General features: G+C 47.4%; 1 protein-coding gene across 1 annotated transcript in view; it reads left to right on the forward strand.

Annotated features, from left to right (window-relative positions):
- Dnah8 (dynein axonemal heavy chain 8) overlaps window positions 1-19336 on the forward strand; it is a 248314-nt gene that overhangs the window by 107029 nt on the left and 121949 nt on the right. The window contains exons 43-56 of the mRNA XM_021186523.1: window positions 1546-1718; window positions 2704-2882; window positions 4772-4959; window positions 6368-6454; window positions 6549-6656; window positions 7907-8041; window positions 9554-9715; window positions 11783-12029; window positions 12175-12416; window positions 12871-13011; window positions 13494-13731; window positions 16385-16527; window positions 16986-17120; window positions 17758-17880. Coding sequence (XP_021042182.1) covers window positions 1546-1718; window positions 2704-2882; window positions 4772-4959; window positions 6368-6454; window positions 6549-6656; window positions 7907-8041; window positions 9554-9715; window positions 11783-12029; window positions 12175-12416; window positions 12871-13011; window positions 13494-13731; window positions 16385-16527; window positions 16986-17120; window positions 17758-17880 — 2301 coding nt within the window. The remainder of the gene's footprint in view (window positions 1-1545; window positions 1719-2703; window positions 2883-4771; window positions 4960-6367; window positions 6455-6548; window positions 6657-7906; window positions 8042-9553; window positions 9716-11782; window positions 12030-12174; window positions 12417-12870; window positions 13012-13493; window positions 13732-16384; window positions 16528-16985; window positions 17121-17757; window positions 17881-19336) is intronic.

The raw sequence follows: 19336 nt of genomic DNA on the forward strand, positions 1-19336 counted from the left end.
ACGTTTGTTTAGCCCATATGAATCCCCAGGTTCACTCTCCGGTACCACAAACACAAAAGCCAACAAGATCACAACAAAACAGGAGCACAGTCACTGTGAAACCATTTTCCCCAAGTCTCCATCATTCGTGCCTGACTCCAGAGTCGATTTGCATCCTAACTTAACAGTGTTCCAAGGCCAGCATGCGTGCCTCTTGGTCATCCAGTCCTTACAATCTGTGATACTAGGCTGTCAGAATTTGACACCATCATGCTACAAAACAGGAGGACTGTAAATACAAGGCGCAGGAAGATGCGGATAAAGGGATTTTGGCAAGGTGGGCATCCAAACACCGTAGATATTTTCAGAAGTCCATTTCTAGTGGCATCTTGACTGACCTGGAAGTGACCCCGTGGGCATGAGGGCAATACATCTGTATGCGTGTTTGCCTGCATGTATGTGTTTGCACCATGTGCCTTGCAGTACCCACAGAGGTCAGGAGAGGGAGTCAGAGCCTCTGGAACTTGACTTTAGGAATTGGTTCCATGCGTAGGCAGGACTGAGGTGGGGAAAGTCGTAAGTGCCTCAGACGGTGGCTGTGGTGGGTTCCTGAAAGTGTTGTCTTGCTTGTCTCTTTTGATGGACCAGTTTCTGAAGTGACAGCCATGGTGGCGAGAACCTGGAGCTTCTTGCTGCACAGGTACATGCTGAAGGTTTGACAGATTGGAAGGCAAACAGTAGTGCCAGGGCAGAGAGACATGTGCACACACAGAGTTACGGCTTCCTCGTTTATCACCTCCAGAGGCTTCTAATTGCTGTGAAGAGAGTCTCCTAAACTCTTCCCATGACCCTTTGAGGCTCCAACATGCATTTTATCCTCTAAGCCCTAGCCTCAGTGATACTGGCCATTTTTTCGGTTGTTGAATGCGGTATGTAGATCTGGGCCTGTGCCTTTTCTTTCCCTGCCTGATTTCTGTTGTTTAGCCAGGTTTTAGCTCAGATATGTTTTTCTCAAAGTACCCCTCTCTGACTTCCTAGACCAGGTTAGGTTCCATCGCTATGTTTTTCTGTGGGCTTTGAATTTTTTTCTTTGTAAATTTTATTTATTTTTTTAATGCATCTGAGTGTTTGCCTGAATGCATGTATGTGCACACATGCATGCAGTGCCCATGGAGACCAGAAGAGGGAGCCAGAGGGCATGGAACTGGAGTTACCATGGAGGTCAGCATCCACCTTGTGGGTGCTGGGAACTGAACCTGGGTCCTTTGCAAAAGCAGCAGGTTCTAATTGCTGAGCCACTCCCATGACTTTCTTTATAGTGAGGTTTGTACTTGACTGAAATGTTTTGGCTTCACCCCATCCTCACATTTTGAGAAAGCTCCAGAAAGCAGATACCATCCATCTGTGCTCACCCAGTGTAATTTCAGCAAAGAAGGCAAGCAATAAATACTGTTAAATGGAGACTAACCTGCTCGTGAATGAGTGACTCTAAACCAGGGTCCCATATGCTAATGTTTTAGGCTACCGCCACGCAGTTTGTAACTTCCCGTGCTTCACGCCTTCCAGGTAAAAATGCACATCAAGTCGGTCACCGACTTCGAGTGGCTGAAACAGAGCAGATTTTATTTCAAAGAGGATTTGGATCAGACCGTGGTGTCCATCACTGACGTGGACTTCATTTACCAAAATGAGTTCCTGGGATGCACGGATCGTCTTGTGATCACCCCGTTAACAGATAGGTAGGGAACCCGGTGGGCGCACGTGGTTCCACTTGGTAATTAAATGGGGCATGCTTAGACTGCCATCAAAGCCCCACATTCCTGGTCTGTGCCGGGTCATCAGGGGCAGCCAAACAATGAGAAATAATTCTCACAGTTGCTTACAAGAACCCACACAGTAAAGCTTTATGAAGTAGAAACGGATGGAAGAGTAAAAGCCAGATTGAATGTTTGCTGTGAGTAATTTAATAATGATTTTAGATTGTGAGAGGAGAAAAATGCCCAGAAACCATAAAGGAAGTTAATAACGTTGCAAGAAAAGAAAACGCCTTTGAGAACATTTAATTTAGTCTCCCCCTACCTCCACCTCCAGGGTTCTGAGAACCATCACACTCTACACTCTGCTTCGCTTTTTGTTTTTTGTTTTTGTCTGGGGGGGGGGAGGGGTAGATAAAGTCTCACTTTGTATCCCCGACTGGCATGAAATTCGCTATGCATCCCAGACAGGGCTTTAAACTGCCAGCAATCCCCCTGCCTCTGCCTCTTGGGTATGATGAAAGTGCAGCACCGCAGGCTGCCAACCTCTCAGTTTCTCAGATGTGGAAATGGAGCCTAAAGTGAAGTCTCCTGGCTGAGTCTGCTTCAGCCAATGACAGATCCTGCCCCCAGGCAAGGCATGGATCTCTTCCATCTCTCCATACACCGCCACACTCTGTTCAATATGCCGCACACAGAAATCGCTCAGTAACTGTCTGTAGCATCGACTGAAACTGGGTGTTAGATGATTTACCTCTGCCATGATAATTGAGTCCGCTTCCAGGTAAAACTACTGACAGGACCGGTTCGTGTTCCCAGATTCCCCCTCCTCCCACCCCCGCCCCCCTTGTTTGGTTTTCCTACCCTCCCAACTCCTCTCCCCTCCCCCCTCCGCCCCTGTTTGGTTGCCTGTTTCACGTGGGCTGTTGGAGGTTCTGAGCCCTTGGGTCTGTTCTTTCCTGTGTTGCAGATGCTACATCACGCTGGCTCAGGCTCTGGGAATGAACATGGGCGGTGCTCCAGCAGGACCCGCTGGGACGGGTAAAACCGAAACCACAAAAGACATGGGCAGGTGTTTGGGCAAGTACGTGGTTGTGTTCAATTGTTCTGATCAGATGGATTTCCGAGGCCTTGGACGGATTTTCAAAGGCAAGAATCAAATAGTTTCAACTGGGTTTGTTCCCGTTGCCTCTTAATATTTTCTGATGTGAATCCAAAATGACACTATCATCACGGGGCTAGGTGGTTTATTGGATGCCACTATCTTTCTGGATTTAAATTCAGTGTGGTTCAATACTACGGATTGTATGCATTGCGCGTGTATTGGAATTTGAAGAGAGAATCAATTTATAACAGTCTGAAACAGTACTAGGGGAGAGGTTGTCTTTATAGCCGATTAATACATGACCCTCCCCTTTGCAGGGCTAAAGCCCACTGAATGAAAATGGTTTTTTTGTTTTTTTATTTTTATAAAACACAGTAACACAGGAAAACAAGCAGCAGGCTGGCCATCAGAGATTGGGAATTCTTGAGAAAAATCTTAGGAGGTGGCTAGACAGGAGGTGATTTCAGAGAACACTGATGAGAGGCACATCCAAGGGCACTCGAGTGTCAACGCCTGGCTTCGTAGCACAGCTCTCTGAAAAGGGAGCCCCGCCAGAGGACATCTTCAGATAGGGCAGGCCAGGGAAGGAAGGTTGAGGAACTGGGTGGGTCAGGTGGCAGGTCCCACACCAGGGGGCGCTCTCCTGCCTCTCCCATCCTTTCTGCAAGCACCAGAGGCAAGCATTCCAAACAGGAACCTGTATCTGTGTTAAGAAATAATGTAGTAAAACCCCATCAGCTCAACATTACCAACGGAGCTTAGAGTGGTACCCAGAGCGATAAACACTCTGCAGGGCTGGGGACATAGCTTAGACGATAGAGTTCTTGCCTAGCTTGCATGAAGCCCTGGGCTCCGTCTTCAGGACCGTACAAGCAGGGTGTGGTGATGTACAGCTGTACTCCCAGGACTCAGTGGGTAGAGGCAGGGGAGTGGGGAATTCAAAGCCAGTCTTGGCTACAGAGTAGGTTCAAGGTAAAGTCTGGGATAGGGATACATGAAGCCTTGTCTCAAGGAAAAAAGACATACACAGTTAAAGAAAGCAAGCTAGAGATACTATTTTGGCAACTCAAGGAAAAACATAATAGTTGGGGCCCAAGGTGAATGAAACTACGGTTTATAAGGGGAAAAAAAAATCATCCTATCTTGAGTTGCCAAAATAGTATGCAGGTTAGAGGGACAGATTTAAACTTCCCCAGATTCTCGGGATGGGAATCCCCAAGAGAAGAGGGAGAGAAGATGGGCAGATAATGCAGAAAGAAAGAAAGCTTTTCACACAGCTGCAGGTGATGAAGGTCTTTGTCCTTAGAGAGTTGACAAGGAACAGCATTCGTGCCCTCCAGGTCTGTCTGGGTGTTTGCTTTCATAAGAAAGAAATAAAAACCCCTCTGGCCACTTTCTCTCTCATCCTACCCCTTGACCTTCTTATCTCGCTGTAATAAAAGAAAACAGACAGATTGACCCAGCGGAGGGATGTCCCTTATCCTGCTGTTTTCCCCAGAGACTCAGGAGCTGACCCTCTTCATCCTCATGGAAGGCAGTCCTCACAGAGAGGGGTGTGATGTCATCACAATGACGTCCTCACAGAAGGTGGTCCTTACAGAGGGGATGTGATGTCATCACAATGACGTCCTCACGGAAGGCGGTCCTTATAGACAGTGTGATGTCACCACCTTTCAGGAAACCTGCCCACAACGATGTATTTGCACTTTTCCTTTGATACCATCCCATTTTCATTGTGCTTGGGTGATGATAAGCGAGTAATTAAACAATTCCCATAACAAGGATGAAATACACCTTCATAAACAGCCCAGCGTGAAACTTCACATAAATTGCGTTTAGACGTAATTGCTGGGGAGCACTTTGGAGAAATGATCTCGGTGGAGAAGGCGCCTCGCAGAGTGAAACTTTACAAATTAACTATTCCTCCTGCCAGGTCTTGCACAGTCCGGTTCCTGGGGTTGCTTTGATGAGTTTAATAGAATTGAATTGCCTGTTTTATCTGTGGCGGCGCAACAAATTTACATAGTTTTGACAGCGAGGAAAGAGAGGAAAAAACAGTTCATCTTCTCAGATGGCGATTGCGTGGATTTAAATCCAGAATTCGGAATCTTCCTAACCATGGTGAGTACACGGGTTTTAAGTGCAAGTTGGAGAGCTTAATTGTTGTAGATAGAAATAGGCCAGTCTTTGTATTATAGGATAAGTGAGCCAGAAGTCATGGATTCTCTCTTTATGTGGGTATAAAAAATGATTTTTAAATTAGTCATGTCTGCCTCTGTGTGTGTGTGTGTGTGTGTGTGTGTGTGTGTGTGTATACATGTGAGTGTAGGTGCCTGTAGGAGACCAGAAGAGGGCGCTAACTTCCCCTGGAGCTGAGGTTTATAGGTAGTCATGAGCTGCCTGCTGCGGGAACTGGGAACTGAACTCCTGGCCTTCTATAAGAGCAGCATTTACGAATGCGAGCTGCTTAAAACCACAAAGATATTTTTTTCTTTCTCATGCCTCACACTTGCTATGGGTTGACAAGGATGGGAGCTGAGAGGCCAGGCTCTATCCTTACTTCTAGTTTTGGGCCAATCAGGTGGCCACTGTCTCAGTCATTGTTGAATGCTATAGCAAAGAAAAAGAAAAAAAAAATCATGCCCTGGCTTGGAGTTTCTGTCCAGAAAGGACACACCCAGGTCTCATGGGACAAACTACACCTACCCACAATGGGGCCTGGAGGGGATTATAGAAGCAGACAGATAGGATAACGCCAATGGCCCTCTGTCTCATTCTAGAGCTCCAGTATTCTCTGAATAACATCTTCTGGCTGAGGTACTGCAGGCTCAAATCACACAGCCAATAAGAGAAACTAGCTGTCCTGTTGTGTGTGAGTGTGTGTATGTGTGTGTGTATGCATGTGTCTCTGTGTGTGTCTGTATGTGCATGTGTGCGGTGCATGCAGGTTTGTGCACACACATACTTGCATATGCACCCGTGTATGGGTATGTAGAGACCAGAGGTCAGTATCAGGAGTCTTTCTGTATTGATAACCTTAGTTTTTGAAACACAGTCTCTCAATTATTACTGCTGGTTGTAAGCCACCATGTGGGTGCTAGGAACCGAACCTGGATTTTTTTGGGAGAGCAGCCAGTTCTCTGAGCCACTCAGCCATCTCTCCAGGCCCTCCCCTTTAATAACATATTTTATATCATAATTGCTCAGGTCTATTCATTCAGCTCTGTTCTACATTTTAAACCAGTGGGCACGCACAGGTGCTTAATTTTTTTTTTTTTGCTGTGCAAACTGTGTGTGACTTTGATCACGAATTGAAGCTGGGGTATATTTTTAAAAGGTATGATGTGAATTTACATTAAATATACAATAAAAATATATTAAATTGGATGGACCAATATTCATTTTTTTAGAAAGCAAGGGCATTTTATAAACCTAATATTTTTGTGTACTGCCTCAGAATATGCCTGAGATGTGTTTATGTCCAGGAAATAAAAACTGAACCAATAATCAAATATATCCTAACTCTTAGAACCCTGGATATGCTGGGCGCCAGGAACTGCCAGAAAACTTAAAAATCCAGTTTAGAACAGTTGCAATGATGGTTCCTGATCGGCAGGTACGTCCCAGGACTTGTAAGAATAATGTATGTTCTTTACTTTGTTTTCTCCCACTGAAGTTGTTTACCAATGTCTCACTGTGTTAACCTGTAGATCATTATGCGAGTTAAGCTTGCTAGCTGTGGCTTTCTTGAAAATGTTATCTTGGCGCAAAAGTTTTATGTTCTCTATAAACTCTGCGAAGAGCAGCTTACTAAACAGGTAAGAAGGCATATTTATTATTCCTGTAAAGAATTTAGGTTTTTGTTCCCATTTCTTTTTTTTTTTTAATTAATGTGTATGCATGTGTGGGAATGTGTCTGAGAGTGTGGTACCCACAGAGTCAAGAAGAGGGCATCAGATTTATCTTAGTTAGACTCATAGCTAACTGCTTGGCAGCTGCCAGATATGGGTCCCTGGGAACTGAACTGGGGTCCTGAGACTGAACTCGGGTTCTAGAGCAGTGTGTTCTCTTAACCCCGGATCTGTCTTTCCAGCTGCTGAGTCTAGATTTTTTTTTAAAGATTTATTTACTTTATTTATATGAGTACACTGTAGCTGTCTTCAGACACCCCAGAAGAGGGCATCGGATCCCATTACAGATGGTTGTGAGCCACCATGTGGTTGCTGGGAATGGAACTCAGGACCTCTGGAAGAGCAAGCAGTCAGTGCTCTTAACCGCTGAGCCATCTCTCCAGCCCTCTGAGTCTAGATTTTAACTTTGCTATTTTACCTTGATAGATGCTAATCGGTGAGATTAAACAAACACACGGAGTCACTCCTAAATATATGCACAATGAACTTGACTCATTGAGCACCTGTTTACAGATGTTTTAATTCAGAGATACTTGGAGATTCTTGGGGATTGGGGCGGGGATTGTCCAGGAAGATGTGTACCCTTCACCCCACTCTCTCCAGTATCAACATCTTGTAACTAGAGCATAGCGATACAATTCAAGAGTTTTGCCAATTATATGCACTCTTGGAGTGTGTGTGTGTGCGCACGCATTTACATCACACATGAAGATTAATGTAGCCCCACCACAATCAACAGCCAGCACTCATATATATTACAAGGTTCGCTTCTGCCACGTCTTTGTACTCTCGACCTCCCCTCTTCCCAAATCACTAAGCTGTCAAAGCCACCGATCCTCTTCTCCATCTGAGACGTTAGTTCAAGGATGCCATGTAAACGGAATTGTCAATGTGTAACTTACAGGCTCTGCATTTAAAATCTATTGTCTGCCTCTCAGACTGCATTCAGCTGTCCTATTCTGGAAACAGACATCAGGTTTGAATCCTGTCTTGTCACCTCGCTTTTTTTTTTCTGACAGAAACACTTCCTCTCCTCACTCAAAGGGAAGGAAGATGAATTGAGCTGTCAACACTTCCAACATGGCCACTCACCAATGGCAGCAGTGTATTGGAAGTTTTCAATGACGCATCTTTGCTCTCTCTTTCCCCTGCCCTAGGTCCACTATGACTTTGGACTGAGAAATATCCTGTCTGTGCTGAGGACCCTTGGGTCTCAGAAAAGAGCTCGGCCAGAAGACAGTGAGTTAAGCACGGTCATGAGAGGGCTACGAGACATGAACCTTTCCAAACTGGTAAGTGTGAACTCAGATCTTGGTGCGTTTTGCCAACATACAGCGACAGTGCCTCCCCTGTGGTCGTGTATGGTAAACCAGGGCCTCAGAGAGAGAGAGAGGGCTTCTGCTCCAAGTTTCCAGTCCACTTTACCTTAAACTTGTTTTTGAATTTAAAATTCTTATTTATGGTGTATGATTTTTGTTCCTTGCATATGTGTTTATCCGTTTACCCCGTATGTGTATGGAGGAACTGGAATTAGGGTTGGTTGTGAGTATTCGACCGTGTGGTCCTCTGTGAGAGCAGCAAGTGCTCTTAACCGCTGAGCCATCTCTCTAGCCCCCTTAAAAATTAAAAATTACATTGCCATATGTGTTCATGCACGTGCATGTGTGTAAATGCATGTGTGGAGTACCACATCGTGGAACTCAGATGACAAGTTTTGGGAGTTGGTTTTTCTCCTACCAGGTGGCTCCCAGTGACTGAGCTCAGGTTGTCTCTCTTAGCAACCAGTGTCTTTGTCCACCGTGTCATCTTAACAGCTCATCAGTGTAGGTTTCTAGTATTGTCCACAGAGTGACACATTCTAAGCATGAAGCTCTGGGCTCACAAGGAACTATGAGAACTCTATGCTGTGTGTGTGTGTGCTCAAAATCTCCTTTCTACCTGTTTCTTTCATTTGTGTGTGTGTGTGTGTGTGTGTGTGTATGCTTACATGGGTCAGAGGAGGGTGTCAGATCAGTGTGTGGTGTGTGTGTCTCTTTGTGTCTGTGAGTGTGTGTCTCTCTGAGTGTGTCTATGTGTGTGTATGTATGTGTGTGAGTGTATGAGTGTGTCTATGTGCTTGTATGTTTGTGTATGTGTGAGTATATGTGTGTAAATGTGTGTGAGCATGCGTGTGTGTGACTGTGTGTCAGTATTAGTGTGGAGTGTGTATGTGTGTAAATGTGTGTGTGAGTGTGCATATGTATGTTTGACTGCGTGTGTGAGATAAGTGAGGCATGTGTGTATGTGTGTGTGATGTGTGCATGTGTGTGTATGTGTGTTTGGGGGTTGGAGTACTCAGTGATTAAGAACACTTGCTGCTCTTCCAACAGATCAGAGTTCAGTTTCTAGCACCCATGCCAAGAGGCTCAAAACTGCCAACTCTAGCTCCAGGGGATCCTACACCCCCTTCTGGCATCTGTGGGTAACTGCATTCAGGTCTACATATCCACACACAGTCACAGACATATACATAAAAATAAATCATAAAATAAAAAGTACCGAGGGAGCTCCAGAGGATAGAAGTTGAGAAGGGACTGGAAGTTGGGAACACAGCCATCTGCGTATTAAAGACACAGCACACCAAGTGTTGGGGGAGGGGGTCAGCTTACGCAAACCTACTCCTTAAAAATAAAGGCAGGATGCTGATTGGATGGGGATTTCCAGCCACTGTGGGATGAAGTCATTGGGGGCAGGGTGCCTATATCCTACTTAGCTAAGAGACGACTGTTGACTGAGTACGCTTGTGCTCATGTCTGCCCTCCTAGGTTGACGAAGATGAACCCCTGTTCCTCAGCTTGATCAACGACCTGTTTCCGGGGTTACAACTGGACAGCAGTACTTACGCGGAACTGCAAGCTGCGGTGGACAACCAGGTTAACCTAGAAGGTCTGATAAACCACCCACCCTGGAACCTCAAATTAGTGCAGGTAAGGGCATCGGAAACCCACAGCGAGTGCCCGTCAGAGGTCACGACGTGGGATCTCACCCCACGATACTTACCGGATGTGAATGTTGAAACTGAGTTAAGATGCCAGGTCTCCATCATCATACGGCGAATCCTCAGGGGTTGCGTTTGTCTTAGGAAAGAGGGAATTTGCCCTGTCGTGCGGCAATCAGGCAGTCATTTAGTCTGGCTGTTACTTCACCCTCCCGAGAAGGCTGATGGTTACAGGAGTGGGAGATAGCTGGGATGGGGAGGCACGGCCCAGCAGGCCTCTTGCTGTGGGCCTGGCAGTATTACCTGCAGCAGACGCTTCAAGGGGACGGCCCTAGAGCTTGAGGAACCTGGGTCTGCTCCTTTGCTTTTATGTGTGTGTGTGTGTGTGTGTACATGCGGTGTGCAGGTGTGTGTATGAGCATCTATTGGCATAATTGCTTTGTCATTTTATTGGGTTATTAGAAGTCTACCTCCCTTCCGACCCTTATTCCTCCACGATCCCTTCCAGCCCCCAACACTAAGGAGGAGAAAGAGAAAGTAACAGGGGCGAGGGGGCACAGACCTCTTTAGACTACTTCCTGAAGATGAGAGGGGCATTGTGTTCCTTGGGGCCAGTCTGATCTTCACAGTCAGGAGAGCTCCAGCTTCTTGTCAAACCATCACAAGAGCAAGCAGGAACAGCAGGGGGCTGCAGGAAGCAGCAGTTGTCTTCTTCCTCCTCCTCCTCTTCCTCCTCTCCCTCCTCCTTCTCCTCCCTCTCCTCCTCCTTATTCTTCCTGCCTCTCTTAGGGCTCAGGCATTTATGCCCTCCTCAGAGTTCCCAGAATGAAACTATCTGCAGCTGGCAAAAACCATGCCACTGCCCTTGCCCTGATCCGAGGATGAGACAATCATAGTTAACAGCTGTGGACAGATTGAAGCAGGCCCATACCCCATACCTGAGACTAAAACAAAAACATTCATATAAGGTCACTGGGTGGTTAAAGAAGCCAAAACTCTCACTACAAGTGTGTGTGTGTGTGTGTGTGTGCATGGATGTGCATATATGTGAGTGTAAACATGTGTTATGGCTCAACTACATTAGATCTTTAGCCCAGGCTGGCCTAGAACTTCCTATATAGTCGAGGATGGCCCTGACCTGTTGACCCTCCCCCCACTTGCTTTTGTCTCTGGAGTGCTGGGCTTATAGGAGTGTGCCACCTTACATGGTGCATCAGAAGCCAAGGGCATCACGTACTCTAGGCAAGCCCTTCCTGATTGAGCTATGTCCACAGCCCACTCTCTGCTGTGTTCTTAGTATGCCTCCTTAAATCCTCTCTCCCACTCCCATGTACCCATGTATGCTTCCTGTTCTCGGAGCAAACAGAAGACTGAAGGCACTTTGTGTGTGAGCTCAGGGGCAGGCATTTCCCGAGCACTTATTGCTCCCAAGTACCATCCCCTCAAGGAAGGATGGCTGGGCGAGGGGAAGGCAGGTCCCTCTGCTTCCAGGTGGAGAGTCCCTGGTGGGGTCATGCTTGTCTGCCTGCTGTAGCTGTCCTCCGTTGCATCTTACCCCGGTCTGTCTTCCCATCCCTGGGACTGTTATAGCCACACCCTTCTTTGTATCTCCCGAGGGCTCTCCCCAAGCAAATCACTTCCACATGCAAAAATCTTTATTCAAGCTGTGCTTCTGGAGACCCAGAGGCTCAGGGGCACCCTAGATCTTTACAGAGATGCTGTGCGCTGCTGCTTTCCACCACTGGGGGGCGACATCACCACACAGCACACGCGCGCGCGCACACACACCCCCACCCACCCACCCATGTCACATGAGGCAGAAAGCAGATCCTGAATTAATAATTATTTGCAAAATGTAATTCAAGCCCCATGACATCATTACTTTATCACCTATGTTGTTTTTTCAACGCGACACTAGTTTTGCTTCCCAAATCCACTGAAACAAAGGACACTTAGATATTATTATAAGCCTTTAAAATTTCAGCTAGGGCACACACACAAACATCAGCCAGAGACTAATATCCTACGTTTCCCAATGTGTCATTTGATGGTGTAGTTATATGAGACCTCTCTGGTACGGCATGGCCTGATGACCCTCGGGCCCAGCGGTTCCGGGAAGACGACGGTCATAACAATTCTGATGAAATCATTAACGGAGTGCGGGAGGCCTCACAGAGAGATGCGAATGAATCCAAAGGCGATTACTGCGCCTCAGATGTTCGGCAGGCTGGATACAGCCACCAACGACTGGACAGATGGGATCTTTTCCACTCTGTGGAGGAAGACATTAAAAGCTAAAAAGGGTAGGCACGGGCCTCCCTCCGAGTTCACTCTTTCCCTGCGAGCTTATTAGCTCAGACCTTGCATTTGCTCAGTTTCCCGTTTTTCATTAGTTGTGGACAGAAAAAACCGATCTAATCCTCCCCTACTCCCCGTCCTCGTTTGCAGGTGAGAATATTTTCCTCATCCTAGACGGCCCCGTGGATGCCATCTGGATTGAGAACTTAAACTCCGTGTTGGACGATAACAAGACGCTCACCCTGGCTAACGGGGACCGCATCCCCATGGCCCCTACCTGTAAGCTGCTGTTTGAGGTGCACAACATTGAGAACGCCTCTCCTGCCACGGTGTCAAGGATGGGCATGGTATACATCAGCAGCTCGGCTCTCAGCTGGAGGCCGATATTACAGGTGGGGACCGGAAACAGGCCAGGGTCTACAGGTCTCTGCTCTTCTCATTTTTACTTACGTGTGTACACGTGTGTGTGCAGATAGCCCTGTGTACCGGTACATGCAGATGCCATTAGATAACCTCAGGTGTTTTTCTTTAAGCCACCTTACCATCCACACTTCTTTTACTTTGTCTATAGTGTCTCTCAATGGCCTGGAATCTGTCAAGGAGGCTAGGCTGACTACCCAGTGAGTCCCAAGGACCTGCTTGTCCCCTCCTCCTCCTCCCCAAACCCCATCACTGGTATCATAAGCACATGCCAGCATATCCGGCTTTTTTTTTTTTTTTTTGATGTGAGTTCAGGGAATCAACCTCACGTCTCCGAGCTTGCAAGACAAGCAAGCACTTGATCAACAGAGTTGCATTGGCAGCTCCACACTTCCCTAGTACTTAGATGTTGTCCTTTGACCTCAGGCATGGTTGAAGAAGCGCACCCAGCAGGAAGGCTCTGTCTTCCTGAGTCTGTATGATAAGGTGTTTGAAGACGCGTACACATACATGAAACTAAGCCTCAACCCCAAGATGCAGCTCCTGGAGTGTAATTACATCACGCAGGTTAGACTCTGTTCTGCTCTGTACCCACCCTTCTTAAAACACCTGAAGCTTTCAACTCGGCCGCCTCATGGGGCACCTAGTATAGGAGGTCCTATAGTCTAGGGGTTCTTTTTAAGTGGCTTGGGGGTGAGGGCGCTGAGATTTGAATCCCCAGAGAAGGAGGGATGAATCCGCACGCTAGTAATCTAACTTTGGAGCCAGAAGCCACAGAGGAGGTCTTTTACTTTTTAGATGGGGAAAGCAGACCCAGTCACAGGAGCTGGGGTAGAACCCACACTTGCGGGCTCCCAACTCATTCCTCACTTCCGTCGGTCACACAGCCCGACCGAAGCTTTATCTGTCCTCTAACACTGGGGACCGCAAGGACACTCATCAGGCTGTGTCTTGAGAAATTATTTCTGTTTTCTTTTCTCTTCCCCGTCTTGCTTTCCATTTTCTCCTTTCAAAAAAAAAAAATGGATCTTATCTGAAATCTCTTCCAGTCTCTCAATCTCCTGGAAGGTTTAATCCCTTCCAAAGAAGAAGGTGGCGTCTCGTCCGGGGACCACCTCCACAAGCTGTTTGTGTTTGGTCTGATGTGGAGCCTGGGAGCCCTTTTGGAACTGGATAGCAGGGAAAAAATGGAAGTCTTCCTCCGAGGTCATGGGAGCAAGCTAAACCTGCCGGAGATACCCAGGGGCTCCCACCAGACTATGTATGAGTTCTACGTTACCGACTACGGTAAGTGCGGCCAAGTACGGTTCAAACAAAGTGACCTGAAAATACAAACGGCCAAGGAGTTGAGAGCTAAGGCCACCCGGGAATCTAACTACAAAGATGTTTTAACAATAAGCCAGAGGTGGGATTTTTACATATCAGCTGTGCTGAGGGTGACCATCCTGACTTCTCCACTTGGAGTGGTCTAAGGAAGATCGGCTGGGAGAAACAGCTCCCGGCATATCACCTGCTTCTAATGCTTAGGAAGTAACAGGGAAGCACACACAACAGAGGGGTCCCACCACCTCTGTTGCCCATGTCAGTGCGAATAGAGGGAGCCCAGTGGACAGGGCATTCCCCCTGGCCCCGCTCAGCTTTCCTTTAAATCAGTGCCCTTCGACTCAATGCTTTTATCCAGAACCAGGCTCGAACTGCTCCCAAGCCTCCGAGAGAACAAAGCAACCAAAGATCCTGCCCTGGCTCCTATATTTACCTCTGCTGCTTCTCCAAACCTCCAGAGCAGCAACGGCGTGTTTGTGTGGCTATATTAAAAGGAGAAATAGGACAGGAGGGAAGATGGGAGAGAAAAACAACGAGAGAGTAAGCAGAAGGCACGCCGCAGCCTTTGATTTAGCACACAGGCCACAACCTAACTCCTACTTGAGGAGTAATTTGCTGTGCATTTCCAAGAATCTCCAGAGGGCTCAGGGAGCAGGAGCGGGGGTGGGGAGGTGGAACTGTTAGTCAGAGGGCTTGTTCTCAGTGTCTTTAAGAAAAAGATTCCCTAACTCTCTTCCCAAAGCTGCCTACTGGGCAGCTGGGCCCACGCGATGCTGCAAAGGGCCAAATGAGCTTCTGAGTTTCCTTGGCACCTTTGAGGGCGGCAGAGCCTTGCCAATGAGACGGGGCACACGTCTGTGTTTGGGATGGCCTTCCTCAAAGGACTGAGATAGAGGGATTGTGTCCCTGTGCAAGTGTAGGGATCAGAGGATGACTTGTGGGACTTGGTTCCCTCCCCTGTGGTGCTGGGGACTGAACTTAAATTGTCAGGCTTGGTTGCAAGCCCCTCTAGCTGCTGAGCCATCTCGTGGATTCTTTCCAGTCTTACCACTCTAAATGGTTTGTGCTGATAGAACTTATATGCCTGAGCATCTGTGCCTATGAAGTGAACCAAAAGTTATCTCATCCTTGTGTGTGTGTGTGTGTGTATATCTGTATATATTGAATGTGTGTCTATGTCTCTGATTATATATGTTTTTGTGTATATATGTATGTTTCTATGTGCCTATGTATATGGTTTGTATGTGTATAGTATGTATATACGTATAAACATATACATATACATGTAAATATGTGTACACATTATATATATATATATATATATATATATATATAGGGGGAGTTCTTGTTATCGTTGGACATCAGCACTTTGGGAGAGACTCCATTCTTAGATTTAGAAGTCCCTGCTTTCAGGACAGATGGAATTAGAGTCTGAGCCTCTAGCAACAGCAAGTGGAGCATGGTGTATAGACCAGTGTCATTTAGACACTGGGCAAAGGCAGAAGGGAACCCCATAACAAAGAGAAGGAGGCTTCCAGCAGGCACTTAGGGAAACCCCACCGGAACCCGCCCGTCTCAACAGGGCTGGAAGGGGTTGATTTGGAAGAGGCCCCTAAGGGCTTTAAGAGGTAATGCCACAGCAGAGGGACCCGCACAGGGAGGAGGAGCCAGAGGAGACTGGAGGACAAATCCACAAACAGGGAAACCGCAATGACGGATGCATGGGACAAACGCTAGGATGCAGACAGGTGATTCCAGGAAGGTACAGGGGCCTCACCTTTGAACTGAGCTGACAGTTGTGGAACAGCCCCCTCTCAAGCAAGCAGAGTTTATCTTCTTTTTCAAGATCAGAGAACCATTTACAGCAACACTGTATAACCTTCAGAAGAGAGAGACTCTAGCAATCTGTGTCCATATCGCAAAAGAATAAAGGCTTCAGTTAATCCCAAAGCACACAGAAGAAAGAGCAACGATTAAAACAGAAATCAATGAAATAGAAGCTAAATTGGGGGGAGGGGGAGAAACCAAACGGTAGTTCTTTGTAGAGATCAATGAAAGCGATAAGCCCGTTAGCGGTCTCAGGGGACCTGGAAGAGAGGCTCAGTGGTAATGGTCAGTTTACCATGTGAGAGGGCCTGAGTTTCACCCCCAGAACTGACGTAGAAATCTGGTGTGGGATGTGTACGTGCAATCTCATCTCTGGGGGAAAGGGAGCCAAGAGGATCTGTGGTGCTCACCGGCCAACCCTGTCTAGCCTTAGTGTTGAGCCCCAGGCCAGCGGGATAGTCTGTCTAAAAACAAACAAAAAATAGATAAATAAAAACATCCATAGTGGACAACACTCGAAGGAAAGTCACACTTGAGGCTACCCTCTGACCCCGACATGCATACTCACATAAACACACACACACATACACGCAAAGGTACATGAAAGAAATAAACAGGAGAATAAGTAGCCACTGGTAAGAATGAAAAGGGGGGACATTAGATAAGCAGATTTATCAGTGTATTGGGAAAGCATTTTAACTTTTTGCATGATCTGAGCGACAGTCCCTATCATGTAACGTGACCGTCGATGACACATTTTGATTACGACGGAATTCTACCTGCCGTGTAGGTGACTGGGAACACTGGAACAAGAGACTCCAGCCATACTTCTATCCGACGGACAGCATTCCGGAGTACTCTTCCATCCTGGTTCCAAACGTGGACAACATCAGGACCAACTTCTTGATAGACACGATCGCGAAACAGCACAAAGTGAGTGTCCCAGACCGTGTAAGAAACACGTTTGCTTTCATATACCACAGACTGAAAATGGAAATCCCAACACAAGGGCCCAGAGGGTATGTCGCTGTGGAGAGACACTCTGACAGTGGTCCAGGTTCCACAGTGTTCTTCCTCTCCGTCTCCCCTGGCCTGATGAGGGATGTGGGTGTGGCCTTCCAGACTCTCATCCCTATTCCAGTGAGCATGCAGATAGGTATCCGAATTCTCTTCCTGCATCTCAGTATTGCTGTGTGAGGTTTTCTTTTTTTTTTTTCTTCCCTAAATGTTAATTTCACTGGGAGAGACCGAAATGTGGGTGTGATTGTAGAAAACAAGCAACAAGTGGAGTCTGTACTCCTGGGGTGGTGAGTAACAGTAGGTAACGTCATACAGTGTTTGGTACTGAGCACAGGATGGCCCCCCTCAGCCCGGCCCTTTCACACTTGCAGGCGGTTTTGCTCACAGGAGAACAGGGCACTGCAAAAACGGTAATGGTGAAGGCGTACCTGAAGAAATACGACCCTGAAGTGCAGCTGTCCAAGAGTCTAAATTTTTCCTCTGCTACAGAGCCAATGATGTTTCAGGTAGGACCTGTCATTCGCTGGGGAAATGAGCGGACTAAAAATTTAAAAGTGGCGGTTCTCATAAAAGGCACTCACTCCAAACATGGGTTTGGGGATTCAGTTAGCACCCGTGAAATTTGCCTCTTTTTTTTTTTTTAATGTGTGTATGTGTGTGTGTGTGCACATGCACACACATGCACATGTATGAGTTTATGTGTGCCGTATGCATGCAGGCATGCATGCAGGAGCCTGAGGAGGCCCAAAGCAGGTGCCAGATCTCCTCAAACTGGCATTTGTAAGCTGCCGTGTGGTTGCTATGGACCAACTCTGATCCTCTGCCAGAGCAGTAAGCTCTCTTTATTCCCGAGGCCTCTCTCCAGACCCACGTCTGCTTCTCTCACGACTGAACTAGAAGCTAGATCCAAGTAGCGTGCTTTGGCTTAGTGTCGAAGCTGAGGCCGGGCTCAGGAGCATATCCGTTTTGGTGTACTGGTGGTTAACATTCCTGTCACTTGTTTTTACAAAGGCAAGGGTTGCATACTTAAGAGTTTAGGTTTGAACTTCCGGGTTACGTTAGCAAATTGCTTCCGATTTTGAAAACAACGAGTCACAAGGATTGAGATCCAGTGTATGTGTCAAGCCATCTCCCTTTCTCTAGAGGACAATCGAAAGCTACGTGGATAAGAGGATGGGGAGCACCTATGGTCCCCCAGGAGGGAGGAAGATGACGGTGTTTATTGATGATATTAATATGCCTGTGATCAACGAATGGGGAGATCAGGTATGTCTGAGGGACTTCATGTAGCTGGCATACAACTCCCCTGAAGTTAGAGCTACGGGAGCTTGTGTGTCATCCAAGGTGGGTACGGGGTGTCAAAATGGACTCCTCCGAAAGAGGCACTCGAGACTGCTCAGTCCTCCTTCCAGCCCAGTGTCTTCCATCACAAGCCACCACCTGCAGTTAAGTCATAGCCCCTGGATGTCTCCTTCTGGAAACCCATCTGAGGGCTGGGAGGATTCCTCACATCTACTTGGCATCTTGATTTCATGCCCTTTCTGGCTTCCCTGCTTCAGAGCTTGATTTTGTTCTACTTGGCCCCTCTCTGATGACTACCCAATAGCTAAACCATGGTCAACAAACCAACGAAAGGCCCCATCTCCTCTGCTCATCCACTCATTGGACTCTATACCATGGTCCCAAGCGGCCGTCATCTGTCAACCCAAGTCACTCCCCATTGGAGGACCTTACCACTGTGGCTGGCATCCAGCATGTTCCTGATTCACTCTCAGTGACCCCACACAGCCCTGTGAGCTCTGTCTAGCTTGAGTCTCCCAGGCATGGCTCTTTATCCCCACCTTTGCTCTTTATGCTCCCCCACCCCGGCTCTGGGACCCCCACCAGAAGCTCAGTAGCCACCGGAGAGCCAGCCTGGCTTCTGCTCTACTTCAGGACAGAAGGACTTCAGCAGTTGTCAAAGGTGGCAGGCAGCATGCTTAGCTCCAGCCTGCCTTTACTGTCCATGAGCTGAGCTGCTCCTGGCTTCTCAACCTTTTGTTCATCTGGGGGTGTCAGACTTAAAATATCCCAACAGGGCCGCAAGTCTTCTATAACTCAGGAAGCAGCCTCCCTGTATCCTGACAGGAATCGGGCTGTTCTCCGTATTGAGCCATCCCTCCGGGGAGCCTTGTGTTTCATTCCTTTGCTTTATTTTCTCGGAAGCATTTATAGTCTGCTCTTTTATTTGTGCATAAGTATATACTCATGAGTCTCGTCTCCCACAAGGATGCATGCATCCTGAAGATAGATTCTCGTGTGTGTGTGTGTGTGTGTGTGTGTGTGTGTGTGTGTAAAGAGAGTCTGGCACACGGTGGTTGAATACTCGGTTGGGTGAAAGACTGTTCCATTAGGGGTGCTTATGTGCTGTCCCCTTGGTGATGCCCAGAAGGAATTTGAATACAGAGTTGGGTCTCAGAAGGGAAGTTAGAACCAGAGCCACAGCTCTGAGAATCTTCAGAGTGTGGAGTTGCGGTGGTGTCCCTGGAATCCTGGGAAGGAAAGGGAGGCCTGGAAGACCGCTAAATATGAGAGCCAGTGGGTAGATCATGGCTAAGGAGTGATCTGTAAGCCGTCAGAGGAAGCTGGAAAGAATCGTGCCTCAGAAATGAAAGGCAAGACGGTTTTCCTCTAAGACAGAGGCCATGTTGACAGTGTTAGAAGCTGCAGAGAGAGGTCTGTA

Source organism: Mus caroli, chromosome 17 (genome assembly GCF_900094665.2).
Source record: "Mus caroli chromosome 17, CAROLI_EIJ_v1.1, whole genome shotgun sequence".
NCBI classification, from domain to species: domain Eukaryota; kingdom Metazoa; phylum Chordata; class Mammalia; order Rodentia; family Muridae; genus Mus; species Mus caroli.